Raw genomic sequence first — 14,967 nt, 5'->3', positions numbered from 1 at the left:
CAGCTGGGATTTTGACTGTTTAATATTGATCACAACAAAGACAACCTGTGGCTTTAAAGCTGCTGCCCCTCTACATGGGAGCAGGCTGGGAAGCCACAACGGGTGAGCAAAGCTCAGGGTCCACCATTGCTCAGGGAAGAGGCACATCTGTGTTGCTGCGATTGAAGAGCTTGAGATGAGAGCTCAGCCCTGGTGAAACCTGCTCACAGCCAGGTCTTTACTGGGACAGCTGGCCAGGGATGTCTTCTGTTCCTTCAGCTTGGAGGGCTGTGTTTTCCCAAATGGGTTACAATTCACTAGGATTCTGGTGCCCATGGCAGGACACTGGTTATAGTCTCTTACTCCGCCTGTTCTGATGGTGTCTAGCCAACTCTGCGATCAACAAGTTASGGATGGGCTTAGAGGGGTAATCTATTTCTCCTCACTCAGATACATGTTTTTTCCATGGGTGTTAAAATTGGTGATGCAGCATGCTGAACCCTCCCAGTGTCACTTAAACTGTTTTGGTCAAGGAGCCAGTAGTGCTTCAAGGGACTATAAATGTAGTGTCTAGGGATCTAGACCATGCCATGTGGGTCCTACGCTGGCCCTCAGAGGAAGGCAAGGGCAGAGGCTGGGTGGGTGACTTCAGCCATGACTTTACAGTGCTGCCATCCAGGGTTGCAGAGGATCCGGTGTCCCCGGCTGGGCTCTGCTCCATCTCACTTCTGCTCTGCCTGTCCTCCTAGGGCCAGCGGGGAAGGATGTTTTCCTCAGTGAAGCCGTACGAGAACCAGCGCTACAACTCCCTGAAGAAGGAGTGTCAGAGGCGGAAGCACCTCTTTGAGGACCCTCTTTTCCCTGCCAATGATGACTCGCTTTTCTACAAGTCAAGGATCCAGGGCATCCAGTGGAAGCGACCAAAAGTAAGTGTGCTTGTGAAGGTGATATGATCAGGTGTGGCAGAGACAATGTGCCAGGAATTAAAACCAGAGACTAGGAATTGCTTTGGGAAATCCCTGGAGCTGTTGCTTGAATATCTGGAGCTCTTGCTGGGAACAGATTGCTCTGTAAAGCCAGGGAGTCCTGCTGCCCTCGAGTGTGGGTTGTTCTGCCCCTAACGAAACCCAGGAGCGAAACAGTCCCTTGGCTTCTCTGTGACTTGTTTCCCCCATATGTAAGACAGAGAAATGATTTGCAGCTGGCTTGGAGCTAGATGCTGTTGCTGAGCCTGGCAGGGCAAAGCAGTATCTCCAAATACTCTTGCTGATCCCATTTGGAACAGGAAAAGAACATGAGTTTTGGGCAGGCACAGTGATTTTTGGTTCCTTGGGAGCAATTGCTCAGCAGCTGTAGCAGCACCCGTCCCCCCCTGAACCCAGAGAGATTTTGATGGTGATTGTGGGAGGCTGTGGCTTTCTGTGGATAGCGTTGCCTGTCCTCAGCGGTGTCTCAGTCCCTTGTGCTGTCCCTGGTGTCTGTCTGCAAAGTACATTTCAGAGCCTGGAGGCAGGTTATCTTGGGGAATTTGTCTGCCCTTGTATGGCTATCTTCTCTGGAGGTGACCACAAAGCCACTTTGACTGAAGGAAATAGGAGGAATCCCAGGCAGTAGTGGTATGTGGGGTTGGAGAAAGGCAGTACTGCAGCATCTAACACATCTGGTTCTCTGCCTTACCCTGCAGAGAAGAGTAGCTTCTCTTGCTGCGTGGCCCATGTTCATTTTGCACGTAGCTTGGTGACATTTCAGTGGGGCAGGGCTGTCTGAGAAGCCGTTGTCCTCCTCACCCCCATGGGCAGCCCAGAAAATCAGCTGGTCTTTCCCGAGACAGTGTTGTCTCTGTCCGGGTAAGAGCAGCCTGGGTGAACGGGGCACAAAAAGGCTTTGTGCAAAGGGAGGGAAGGAGTTGAATTGACTTTTTGTGTGGCACAAGGGGCTGAGGGGTTTGTGCAAGACCCTGCGTGCAGTTCAGCTTATTCCCCATCTGCAGGTAACTGGAAAGATGTTCTGTGCACAGCTTCCTTCTGTGGTCAGGCCTTGCGCAGTGCCGGACAAGGGGGTCAGCTGCTCAAGCTGGGTGCTTTGTGGGCTGAGCTGGTCGATCCATGAGCAGAGCTGGGACCTGGGCCTGAACTGTGGAGCTCAGGGCCCAGGCTTATCAAGATACAGCAGATGAGTGRTACCCACAACTCTCTAAACTCCTTTCTCTAGGACTAAAGGAAAGGACAAGGACAAATCTTTTGTCTAATATTTCAGGTTGGACTGTCACCTCTGTCTGCATCTTCTCCCATAAGGGAGAGATGGTACTGCTGAGATAATGGTACTGCTGAGATGCTCTCAGAGGAAGACATACCTGCTGTTAGGAGGGCAGCAGCAAACTCTGGCTGCTAAACTGGCATTTTAGCTGGCAGGGAACTGATTGATATGTTTTCTTGATCTTCTCAAAATACTTTCCTTCAGTCTGAGGGTGTAACCTGTCTGAAAGAAAACAGGTGAGAGCAGGGAGATATTTTACAGCCTTGTTCCTGGTTTGCATTCAGAGTTGGGCCAGCCACAGACTGCCCTCATCCACACTCATTAATTAAGCCCTCCATATCTAATGACAGAGGACTGGATGCAGTTGCAGATGGGCAAAGTTTGCTCATCTCTTGYTGCGCACATATGTCCTGGAGTTTGCTGCATGAGCCATGAGTGGATTTGGATATCCAGACTTTATCACAGATATTGATGTATGATACTTGCTGATACTTCTTTTCAGGGAGAAGGGAGATTCATTCTGAACAAGTGGCAGCCATAGGTGTCAACCTATTTGCCATTTGCTTTTCTGGCTTTGGGTACATTTGCAGCTCCTGTACTTTAGACCTGTAGCATCTGCTCTTGGTTGAGAAGACCTGAGCTTAGCTGGTGATGTATATTGTTGCTGTGTTGCTCCGGAAGGCACGATGTCTTTTTGAAAGGGCTTCCTGGACCTCCTCATATGCATCTGGATGATAGCATACTCAGGTAGGTCCAAGCCCACCCCTGCGAAAGCACGAAGTGAATTTGAGCTTTTCCCATCCAGYAAGCCCTACAGTTTGAATGGGGGCTCCTTCTGGCCCAGGCTAGCAGTGGGAATGGGTGGTGGAGGTGGGCTTGCAAGTRGCCTCATTCACTTAACTGGCAGTGGAAATAGTCCCTTTCTTTTGCTGCATCCTCACCAGATAAAGAGAATTTTGCCACCAGTTTCAGGACCAAAAGGAGTCTCTGTGAAGCAGTAGTAGACTCCTCAATGTCACTGTCTGAGGAGTTCATCTGACCAGAACTGACTAGCTGCCTTAAGCACAAAATTGGCATAAAAAAGAATTTGAGCTCACATCTGCCCTTGTTACTTCTGACRTTTCCAGAGGCCTGTTTCTCTAAGGCACTTCAGGTTCTTTCCTCTCAGTTGTGAATTTCAGCAAAAGTGACTGAATTTAGTTGGGAGAAGAAATGCTTTGTGTCAGCCAATGCAAAGTGRGATTTTTAGTTGCAGACCCAAATTCTGCCTGAATTCTTACCAGATCTCTAAGGAATGGGTTTGGCAGCTTTTTCAAGAAAGCAAATGCAATGCATCTGTGTTTTAAGGATCTTGTATCTTGCCACYTTGCTGTCTGCCAGAGAGGTGGGAGAGGATGTAAGAAACTGCATGAATGCAGTAATAAAATCCTGCTCCACTCTGGAGCAACTTTACACTTAGTGTAATGGGTCTTGCTTTGTTCCCAGGCTGATTGCTGTTGCAGAATTAGCCATGCTGTGCTCTACATCTGTAAAGTGCTTGGGTCTGACCTTCCTGTGGTGCCTAGTGGTGAAGCTCAGAGGTTGTGAGGGAAGAGCTGGAGGCAACTATTGGAGGCTGCATGTTCAGGGAGGTTGGGAGAAACTGGGTAGTCTCCAAAGAGAAACAGTCTGGGGAGGAAAGCAGCATAGTGCTCATTAGRGTCCAAAATGTCAATGAAGTTCGTATCTACTGCTCCACTTGCATGGCAATTAGGTGGTGTGGTCATTAAGCTGTCCTGAGTTATAGCATYCTCTTTGTGATACAACCAGGAAATCTTTCCTTAGGCAATTGCATCATATTTTTATTTAGAAAAACAAAAAGAGTGAGACTCCCAGCTCCCRGCATCTGCTAATCTGGGGACTTCCTGACACAGAAATGGAGTTTGGTAGTCCCAGTGATACTGTCTGCGGGGTGGGGATTGTGTGTACGTGCCWCTGTTATCTCTCAGGGACATGGCCATGGTTTGCTTTGGAGAGTTTCAGCTGAAACTGCATGATAAAAACATGAGAGCTCATCATGCCCCAAGCTTCACTGTGGAAGCAGAGTGGGTGGAGAGGGGAAGTAAAAGGTGTCAGCTATCAAAATCCACTGTTTGCACTCASAGCAAGGGTGTCACCTAATATCTACACAGGGAACTGATACGTAAGAGCTAAGTTTTTCAGGCAAAGCACTTACATGTGAGAACTATTCCTACCAGGATACTGGGAATTTGTTTTGATAGACCCAAGATCTCATTTCCATATATTTATTTGGCACTAGTGCTAGTCCAGTCAGCCCATCTCTCATGTGTGTGCGTTCATTCCTTCCCAACCAGTACCTGTAACCTGCCCTTGTCTTTTCTGCTCTCTGCATGCTCCCATAGCCAGAGGCTACTTTGGCCAAAGAGCCAAAGCCTTTGGCCTTGTGTTCGGGCAGGAGGAAAGGGGAAGGCTGAAGGGCTTCACTTAACAAGCTCCCTGCTTTGTAGGATAGAAAGCAGTGTGGGCCAGCCCCTCTTGTTCAGCCCCATGAAAAACTGCACATAACTCGCATGACTGCAGAGGGTTTTTTTTTTTTCCCTGTGAGGGGGGGAATCTGATCCTCTTTTTCACCTCCTCTTGTATAAATCAAGAGCAGTCCTTTTATGGGCATTAATCTGACCAGCGTTTAGGCAAAGAACAGAGATGGTTTCAGTCTAGACCTCCCATAAAATCCTCCAGTCCCAGGTCCTGCCAAAGGCTGCAGGCATCAGCAGTCGAACCTTTAGCACCGGACATTGCTAGCCCAGTCTGGCTCCCAGTAGACTTCTCCCCTCTTGAGTAACCCTTCCCAGGTCAAGCTGAGTTTTGCTTCGACTTCCTCCCACATCTGGCACCGCAGCGTTTCCTGGAACGGGCTTAGTCTTATTCTTTCCAGTAGGGTATCCTCCCTCCCTCCCTTCCTCCCTGCTCTTTCCGCTGGCCAGGAGCCCTGCTCTGGATGCCAGATCTTTGCAGAGGGAACAGCTGTTCGGCTCTYGGATTGGGCTTCAATGACTGTTCACCGGTACCTTCGTGTTACAACACAGTGAAGCCAGAAAGCTGATTACTAGCAGAACCTATCAGGGAGAGGGAAGTCGTAGCATCAGCCTGAGCCTGAAAGGGGATCCTGAAGAGCTTTGTTTTAGTGCATCCACTTAAAAATGAGACTGGCTGCTTGATTTTCCTCACTGCTGAACCGAAGTGTGTTTTGGAGCTGGCTAGAACAGCAACACTCAGCTGTACCATTAGAAATGAAACCCAGCGTTATGGGCCTCAGATAAGCAGCCAAACTGCAGTATCTTACTTTAAGCTCCTCTACCTGCTACCACATGAAGATGAGGGAGATCTCTGTTTTCAGGCAAGCTGTACTATTCATGGAGAAAGTCTTAGCTTTACCCCAAGCTCTGAGTTATACTGCTCTGGGCTTTTGGGAGCCAGGTAGATGTGGATAGATGGTACTGAGAAGAGCAGAAGGGGAATGATAAGAGTCAGGCTGGCAGGGAGAAATAGGGGTGAGGAGGATCAAGGGCACCAGATAGTATCTGTTGATCCCCTGGAAACATAACCAGCGTTGGCATGCAGAGGATGAGGATTGGCTACCCCAGGGGAAAACAGTTTACCTGTTCCAATCATCACTGTCCCAAACTCTGTTCTTGGGCACAGGCCATTTCCAAACATTACACAGGATTAGTACGGGGTTAAATTGGGGTTTTTAGTGCCCCTGAACATAAGTAAGGGCCTGTTTTCTCTCTGGAGAAAGGAGGGTCATGTGGTGACCTGAGCAACTGTCTTGGTCACCAGCCAAGACAAATTAGGGCCTTTTTACTAATTTACTTAAGTAAATTAGGCCTGGTGGGAGAGTTAGGCCATGAACAGACGTAGCATCAGCCTGGCTGTGTGCTATGACCCTTGAGTTTCTCACTAGGAGCAAGATCAATCCTGGAGAAGGTTTTCTTCCCTGTCCTAGATGGCAGGCCAAACTGCTATAGGCTAGATGTTTCCATGTCCACACAACAGTGCGTTGCAGGACYCTCCAGAAGCACCCGTTGGTCTTCTCCAAGGTGGTTGGGACAAGGGCAAAGCATCCTACAGCGATCCCAAAGATGCTTGGAGGGGACACAGCAGTAGCTCAGCGCTGACTAGCACAAAGCAAGGCAGTGCCAGGTGAACCCAAGGCGGTGTAATGGGGAGAGGCTGGGTTGAAGCATAAAGGTTTCCAGGCAGGTTGTTGTAACAGTGACTGGGTGGCTCAAGGTGACATGTAGTGGTTGAACCTGAGCTGCACCTTTGCRCTGTGAGTTCAAGCCTGGTTGCTTGCAACAACCAGAGAAACTCTCTTGGATGAACACCACACCCTCCTCTTTTTGGAGGAGAAGAGTTTTGCCCTCTAACCATGTTTTTGGGGTATTTTTATAGCCCCCTCTAGTTTGCTTGCAAGTGCTGAACTGTCTCTGCAAGAATTGTTAAGCACAATTAACACCGCAAAGGTAGATTCTTGCTACACAGGCAAGTGAGGCAAGCCCCTGACTACTATATAGCCATTTTGTTCATTAGATCCTTTACCTTCTGGATTTGATACTGCTGTCCTTGAACCAGAAGGAGTTGGGGCAGGATGGGAGAGCATCTCAGATCCCCTTTTCTCCTAAGCACTTAGTTGCTTTCACTTGCTGAGTGAGGATTATACAATCAGTCCCTGTGGGGTTTTCCTGGAAGGGGAAAGAAGTCAATGAACTAATTTACTAAAAGCATGACCAACACTTGCCTGCCTGCAAGTTTCTGCGTTAAAAGGTCTTTTCCCCAGTGTATAGCACAGTAYGGAAAGCTGGCAAAAACAGAGAGCAGCCAAGGGTAAAGATAATGGGAAAGTCAGAGGTTAAGTTCTTGCAGTTTTTTGCTCTGAAAGCTCACCTGGAGCRTATGGGAGGGCACCTGGGGCATACGGAGGAATTAAAATGGCAGCAGTCAGAGAGCAGTAACCTTCTGTGTCCTTGTCTCCTGCTTGGACCCTATTCTGGCAGAAATACTGACCTCTGGCATCTGTATTCAAGGGCAGTCTCTGCTTAGATTTTTCAAGATTTTTGGCCAGCTGCACCGTCAAGCAGTTCTAGTCCTGCCTGGAGGAGGTCRGAGGTGCTCACGTGTAGCATTGCTGCTACCTCTCCAGTGTCCTGCTGGGTGGACAGAGGGATCATCTCCTCCTCCTGGGAGTCTGTCACCAGACTGTAATAGGAGTCAAAGTCCATACAGGCCTTAGTGTTTCACAGTTTAGGAATTATGAGCCACTCTCTTGTTAATCTATCTGTATCATTCAGCAATGCCAGCAAAGGATTTGATCACCATTTAACRCCATCTCTGAATTGCTCTTGTTTTTAAGCTAGCTGATTCCCCACCCCACCTCTGMAGGACAAGGCTAATTTCTGTTATTATTTATGCCTATTTGCAGAGCTCTCARTGAACTTGATGCTGACCCTGGCCATCTCGCCGGGTCCTCCCAGGGCCATGGTCCCACAGTGCCAGGCTCCGGACAAACACGCTCTCCCTCCTTGCCCCAGTGACGATACGGTGTGATAAGCTGCCCAGCATCAGTGTGGCTCACTGCAGTGTTCGATAAGAAGTTAGCCAGCGAGTCTGCTCTTTAGTCAGCATCAGAAGGACATGGCCTTAAATGCAAAACCAGCAGTAAGATCAGTGGATTAAATACATGGCCTGCATTTTAATGTGACGGTTCTTCTGTGGCTAGAAATTACCATCATTGCATTTGTAATGGAGAACAGCACAGTATTAGCAGAAAGCATCTCTGAAATGAGCCCTGAGCGTCCTCTCTCCTCTCTGAACTTGGTGGGAGAGAACAGCGCAAATCCTGTAGAATTGGCTCCAGGGTGCAGGAGGGCCACATTCAGTCTGTGGAGCAGGTGGGAAGCTGGTCAGGCCTGGGGTTCAGCCCCATCTTCTGGCCTTGGTGCAGGCTCAGAGGTGCTGCACTRCCTGTGAGTCATGTCAGGAGATGACCTCTTTTGCTGGCTCTCATGGCCTCATCCAGCCAGGTTTCCCATGCTTTGAAGGCAGAGAAGGGCAGACATCCCTCCTAGCAAGCACTGCCAGCAGACGAGGAGTGTATCCGGTGAAGCACAAAGTTGCAGATGCCCCCATGGGGCCATGGAGACACAGCTGCTCGCACCCAGCCTACCTSCGCTCCCGTCGTGAGCCCTTCTGAGAGAGCCTGAATGCAGATGCCGTCTTGCCTCTGGTTTGTTCCCCTCCCTCTTTTCAGCCATGTGTGAAAGCACTCAGATTAACTGATGGCCCGGTGCTCTTTGGTGTCTTGCAGGTGGCTGATAAGGTGTTTTCARAGCACYGACTGCACGCTCGAGTTGATTTTGATTTTKCTGTAGCAAGCAAAGCAGGTGCTARGAGAAAGCTGAATCAAGCAGTGTTTTGTGCTGCTGTGGTCTCATGGGAACCTTTGCCTTGCTGCTGCCGTCCTCCTTGAGGGCACGTTGCACTCAGTGCTCACAACTCCTTTGGGAGCTCTTACGGACCGACGTGACTGTGTCGGTCAATGCTAAGCTCTAATTCTGGAGCGCTCAGAGTGGATGGGATTTGAGGGTGCTCCATCCCTGTTAAGGGTGGTTTAGTCCTGCTGACACATGCGTTTAGCTGAAGTCCATATGAAGTCCTCTCACGAAGGCAGTAGGTCAGTAAAACCAAGTAAAATGGAGGTCTGACTCCAGCAGCAGCAAGAAGTGGTTAAACAAAGGAGAAGGAGGAAGTGTTGTTGGTGGAAAAACACCCTGAACCGTGCTGGCCCTGCAGCTAGCTCTGGAGCAGAAAAGAAACCACTTCCTTGACTTGGTGGATTTAAAGGCCAGAAGGAACTGCTGGACTTCTGAGTAACAAGAGGGTAATTCCTTGWATTAACACTCCATTGAACTAAACTTGAATTGCATCCTCTAAGCAACATCCAGTTTTATTTAAAGMACTTCCAAGTAAGGAAAATCCGCTGCAGCTCTGGATGACTTGCTCTGAAGACCAGTCCCTGACTCAGACTTTGCATCTTACATCTCACTCTGAATTGATTTAGCTTCAGCTTACACCCTTTGCAGCTTACGTGTACTGGGATGACCTTGCTTTTGTGTTTCTGTTCCCTGGGAGGTTTCTTACAGGCTATGATTAAATCAGTCCCTCTTTGTCAGCATTTGTAATGGAGAACAGCACGGAGCCTGGTGTTGGACTCGCACATGTGCATTGCTCTTTGGGGAACCCTTTCCCGCTTCTGGAAGTGTTTATTTAAAATGCAACAGCAAAGTTTACCTCCACCTTCTTCCAGGACAGAGTAAATAGTTGCACTGTCCTGCCGTACCCCTGCATAATCCGTATCATGGTCAGAGTAGCCTTTAAAAGTTTTCTTATCTTACTCTAGTCCTGGATGTGGATGGGAGCATTTCCATATAAAATCAGTCAGGGCAGACAGAGTAAGTGAGGGGAACTTGCAAGATAGGACCCATGCTGCTTAGATAGCACTAAGCAGTAAAAATGAAGTTTTAAACTTCAAAAATATTTCAATAATATTTTTCAATAATAATAAATAATAATCATAGCATGATCAGTAAACCATGAAAGGAATTTTGTGCTTAAAAATGATTTTAAATATATGGTAGCCCTGCAATGCATCTGTGATCAGGGCAGATAGCTATCTGTGCYTGTAAGGAAGTGGACAGAAACCCTCTCTCCATCATTATTTTTCTTCTTGTCTTGCTCAGTAGGGACTGGACTCCTCTCTGGCCTGGGAACATTGGTGGGTCAGCCAGGGATGAATAAATGCAGCTAACATTTATCTGTGTAAACCTCCCAGGGCAAGGGCTTGTTCTCTGCTGACTGCCAAATGACTGACACTGTCTGAATGATTTGTACAGAGTATTAAATTCTCCAAGTCTTCCCATTTTAAAATAAAACCCCAACRCTGTCTGATAATAAGTGGAATGGCACCGTTGTTCTTCTGCAGCTTTCTGGCATACATAATTAGCACAGAAACTGTGCAAATACTGTCCCAAAGCCTGGCAAGGATCAAGAAGTCGTTCATGATCCTTGTCGTTCATGCAAAGGTTGGTAGGGTGGGGTTTTTGTCTGAAGTGAAGGTGCCTACTGCAAGTCATCGAGATTTCTGCGTGCTGAAACACAGTTTAATGGGTGAATGAATTGCCTTGGCTGAGGCTGCTCTGTTTGACTGCCCTACCCAGGCTCTCGGCCATTCGCCCCCACCCTGCTATCTTGCTGCCACGTGCAGTGGTGGGACCTGGGGTCCAGTNAAGGCCTGTCCTGCACTGGGACACTCAGGGAAGGAAAGCAATGGAAAAGTGTCGTTGAGAAAGAATGATGGCTGCAGTGCTCATGCAGGCTTTAGGCAGTGACAGTGTTGTGGAGCAGACTCTAGGTGCTCAGTAGTTGAGCTAGCTGGGTCCTGAGCCTGCACGACAGAGTGCTGAGTTGTGCAAGTGGCTGACCCCTTAATGTCCTCTTTTGGAAGTTTGTCTCTCTGAAAACCTGCCAATAGGTCCCTCTTAGATTATCCTTCTACATAGAAATGGGGATCAAAAGGAGCACCCCAAGATGATGCTTTCACTTGAGTTTGCCACATTCWCTAACTTCACTCCTTTTGGCCCTGGCTTCCCAGGTACTGCTAAGGAGATCAGCACTTTAGCAGCTGTGCGTKGTCCCTGGAGGGCAGACGGAAAGCTAAGACTGCTCTCCCACCCCTTGAGGCTTATGATGACTCACTCAGCTCTCAGAAGTGTCACTGTCCTAGAGGACTTCACCTTCTGCTACAGGACCCCGTCAAAGAAAGCAGAGCAGCAAGGGAGAGCTGAAGCATCCTTTGGGGTGATAGATGAGCCCAGTAATGGGTCAGCAGGAGCTCTGCTGACCAAACAGGAAACTGCAGCTTGGGGSAGGGGGATGACCCACTCTTTCACATAGACACCAAAAAGATTGTCCTAAATCTTTGATATTTTWATGGATCTTTGGGAAGAAACCCTCTTCTGGTGATATATTCCTCCCAGTTCCCTTTAAAGAAAAGAAAGGGTAGATAAACAATTTTAAGGGAGAGTGTTTGTGGATGCTTGAAGCTTCATTGCCTAGCGTGTTATCTATAGGTGTTTGACTGTGAGTAGATACAAATACCACTGATGTAGATGGTTAAGCATTAATGATGGAAAATGTGAACAGAGTGCTTCATAATTGGACAAACTAGCTAAAAGTCTAACCGTATGCATGTTCAGCTTGTGTACAGTCCACGTAAAACATGTGGTGAGTCTATGCAGGGACCCACAAGCCTGTGCTATCGGTCGCTGTGAGATCTTGTGCAWGTTCCTGTCTCCTGATAACATACCCATGTCTTTGTGTGTGTGTCTCAGTAAACTGGCAGCATGCTTGGCAAGAGCTGAAGGCTTCAGAGTCTCCTCCAGAAATGCTGTGTATTGCCTGCGTTATTGGGAATGTTGAGCGGGTCAGAAGGAAATCGCTGYAGAGGAAAAGGATGTTAACTGAGGAGAGGTGAAGCTTGCCTGGGTGTGACTGCTCTCTGAACTGTTCTAGTTTCAGGAACTCGGCCTGTGGCCTCAGTGGGAAGATCCCTACTGTAGATATTAAATACTGGCTTCATCCTGTTTGATAAAACTCCTATTGGAGGTGCCAGCCAGCACTGGCCAAAGCCCTGCACTTACAGCCTTATTTGAGTCAACCCTACTACTAAATCTCACTGCACTTCCTTCTCTTGGCAGGGATGGGAATGCAGCCTTTTCCCCTGTGCCTGAATAATGAATAGTTGTCTCCGAATAATGCCCCTTTTTGTCCCCTCTCCCATCTCAGCCCGGAGGTGCTCATGTACCCACATCTCTAGAGGAAGGTCTGTCTCATGAAGCAGGTTTCTGTGTTTGTAAAGCTACACCCAAAGTTTCAGTAACCAGGAGAGGTGTGAGTTGAGAGTAGTTTCTTTGYAGACCACACTCACGATAACCTCTTTGTCATCGTTTACATAGTCATGGATTAATTTGGGCTGTGAAGTCTCAGTCTTGGGTCAAGGCACTGCCATGCTATAAGTAAGGTATGAACAGAAAAAAAAGGAGCAGTTCCCAGCACTGGCACAGAATGATCCAAGGAGGGATGGGAGGTATTCCTGTGGAAAAGTACTTAGGAGATTTTGCTCAGAGATATGCTCAGTGGAGGTAATTTTCCTTTGTGGCTTTTTGTTCTTTCTTTCTCCATCTCTAATTTGGCTCTTAGGATAATTGAAAAAAAAAAAAAAGCTGCGTGATTTAGTTTCATAAATCCTGTTTTTAGAAGATTGGCTTTCAGTGAGACACAGRATTTGGGATTCAGGCAGCTGACTACTAAACAGGGCAGTATTTGGTCGACATTATGTCAAACCTGAATTATGTCGCTTGGAGGCAGGAATGGTGCAGCCGAAATTATAGCCACACCAACTCACTCAGGGATTTCACAATAGCTACATGCAGAGTGGGTGTTTTTGGGTAATTCCTCCYAAAATGGTGTGGTTTCACTGGTGGTTTTTTGCAGCAGGTGGTTTTTCACTCCTTTCCCACCAACACATTCCCACCTCCATGTCCTCCGTGGTGGGGCCCAACGGTACAACTGCACGATGCAAGCTGTGGCCATGCTCACAGCTCCCACCCAGCCTGCGACGCGTGGTCTCTCACTTGTGCTAACATGATTGTGAAGCTGCCCAGGTGTGCATGTAGTGTCCAGCAAGAGCAGGTCCCCTGCCTGGTTCAGAGTAGATCCTGCAACCATACGTGCTAGCATACCTGGGGAAACAGCACGCCACAGCATATGAATGAGCACTGGARGATGGGTGTATTTTAAACCCATAATGTTGCCAAACTGAGGCTCTGTGAGTCCTTGGTGCTGTCTCAAGGGGGCTTGGTCAAGGGTGGTGTGTGATGGAGGATGGAGAGATCTKGGAGGAGATGGACTTCACACTGTGGCAAATAGAAGGGGTACATCTATYGCAAGATGTTAAAACAGCCACAGGACCTTATTTCCATTTCCACTTTAGCACCTCTTTGCTGTAGCTCCCTTGAGCCCRTGCCTACACGTACTAGCCTCTGGGACCCAAGGGAAGGAGGTGTTGAGTGTTTTCCTCAGCGGCTCTGCTACCAGACATAGCAGAAGCAGCTTGCGGTCAGAGCCGCAGGCTGGGGAGGGTGGCATTTGAGTGCATGGAAATGCTAAAAGCCTGGCTGTGATGGCCTTTGCATCAATCTTAGCTGGGTGGAGACCAAAGAAGTCCTGGCCATAAGTAACAGTGAGGCTTTCCAAGAGCGTGTCCCCGGAGAGTGTGGGTGAGAGAAACAGGAACACAGGGTCCAAAAACTCTGCGCTTGTTCCAATTTGCTCCCCATCCTTTATTTCTTTGGCTATCTGTCTATCTGCTCCCAGGGAGGTGACATTGTGTTTCTCTCCCTATTTCATTGCTTTAACAGAGATTTCTATATTGCATTTGTACTTTGGATCCCCAGAAGAGAAAACCGCAGAGAAATCTGTCAAGGCTGCTAAGCCTGCAAATTAACATTTAAATCTTGTTTGCAGGTGTCTCCATGCCCTTTCTGTTGCCAAAATAAATGTTATGGCTTGRCGCTGAGGTGTACAAGCAGAGTTATGTGGTTGATGGGGAGTATATTTTTGATGCCTCCCTTTACAAGCAAGTCCTGTTTGCTGTGGGTGGAGTGTGCAAAGCCCTTTTTGTGGGGTGAGAGTTGATAACAGATACATAAGTTGAGCTATTCAAGGTGGATTCGAAGGGGATTGGTGTTATGGATGCCTGAGGCAATACAACACCCCTAAAACCCAGCTTTGCAGGGCATAGGTATTCAGTGCTCCTGCAAACCAGCCCTACCTGGTGGTGCACATGAAGCTGGGACATTAAAGAAATGTTAATCTCTCTGAAAACACAGTCCTTTSGGTTTCTAAGCTCACCCCTATTTCTCTTTCCTATATCACTCTGGAGCAAATTTTGTAATTGCCTTTTTGCAAAACTGCACCCTGGTGCAGATGTTAGGAAGAAGGCAGTGCAGAGACTTGTGAGTCAGTTGTGTCTTAAGCTGCCTGAAGCTTCCTGCAAGCTTAGGGCTGTATCCAAAGGGATTAATTCCGCTTTCTGGCCCTATCGCTCTGCTGTGCTCTCAAACCTGCACATCTGCCACTCAGAGCTGATAAAGCAATTGCAACGCTGTTGTCCTCTGTGCTTGGCCACTTCTACTCTCTCAGCTGGGTGAACGATATTTAGGATGCATGGTCATTTTGATTCTCTGTTATCCGTGAGGAGGTGAAAGCGCAGCCATGCTAATAGATTATCKTGCTGATTTTGCAAGTCTGAGTAAAAGCATTGTTCCTGAAAAACAGACAGTCTCTTGTGTCCTGGTTCTGCAATGCAATTAGACTAGTCTGTTCCTTACCAAATCTTGTTAGCAAAAAATGATCCTAGCATGCAGCAGATGTTGTATCTCACATAGTTATTTCCCCCCTTAGCTTATTCTCTCCCTGCACCAGGCTTGACATGATCCAGATCCCCAGTGAATCAGAAGCCCAGACATCTGCACCACGAAATATTTACAATAAGGCAGTCAACAATTATAAAGCCAATTAGAAGATGATTTGCTCAGTACTACCGTATGTGGA

At 47.9% G+C, this 14,967-nt stretch overlaps 1 protein-coding gene across 1 annotated transcript in view; it reads left to right on the top strand.

Annotated features, from left to right (window-relative positions):
* CAPN5 (calpain 5) overlaps positions 1-14,967 on the top strand; it is a 69,581-nt gene that overhangs the window by 22,536 nt on the left and 32,078 nt on the right. The window contains exon 2 of the mRNA XM_085300540.1: positions 729-905. Coding sequence (XP_085156666.1) covers positions 744-905 — 162 coding nt within the window. The 5' untranslated portion in view covers positions 729-743. The remainder of the gene's footprint in view (positions 1-728; positions 906-14,967) is intronic.

The sequence above is a fragment of the Rhea americana genome, unplaced genomic scaffold (assembly GCF_003343005.1).
Source record: "Rhea americana isolate MKP2758 unplaced genomic scaffold, rheAme1 scaffold_165, whole genome shotgun sequence".
In the NCBI taxonomy this organism is placed as follows: Eukaryota; Metazoa; Chordata; class Aves; order Rheiformes; family Rheidae; genus Rhea; species Rhea americana.
Note: the sequence above shows the minus strand (reverse complement) of the source record. Positions and strands in the feature narration are given on the sequence as shown.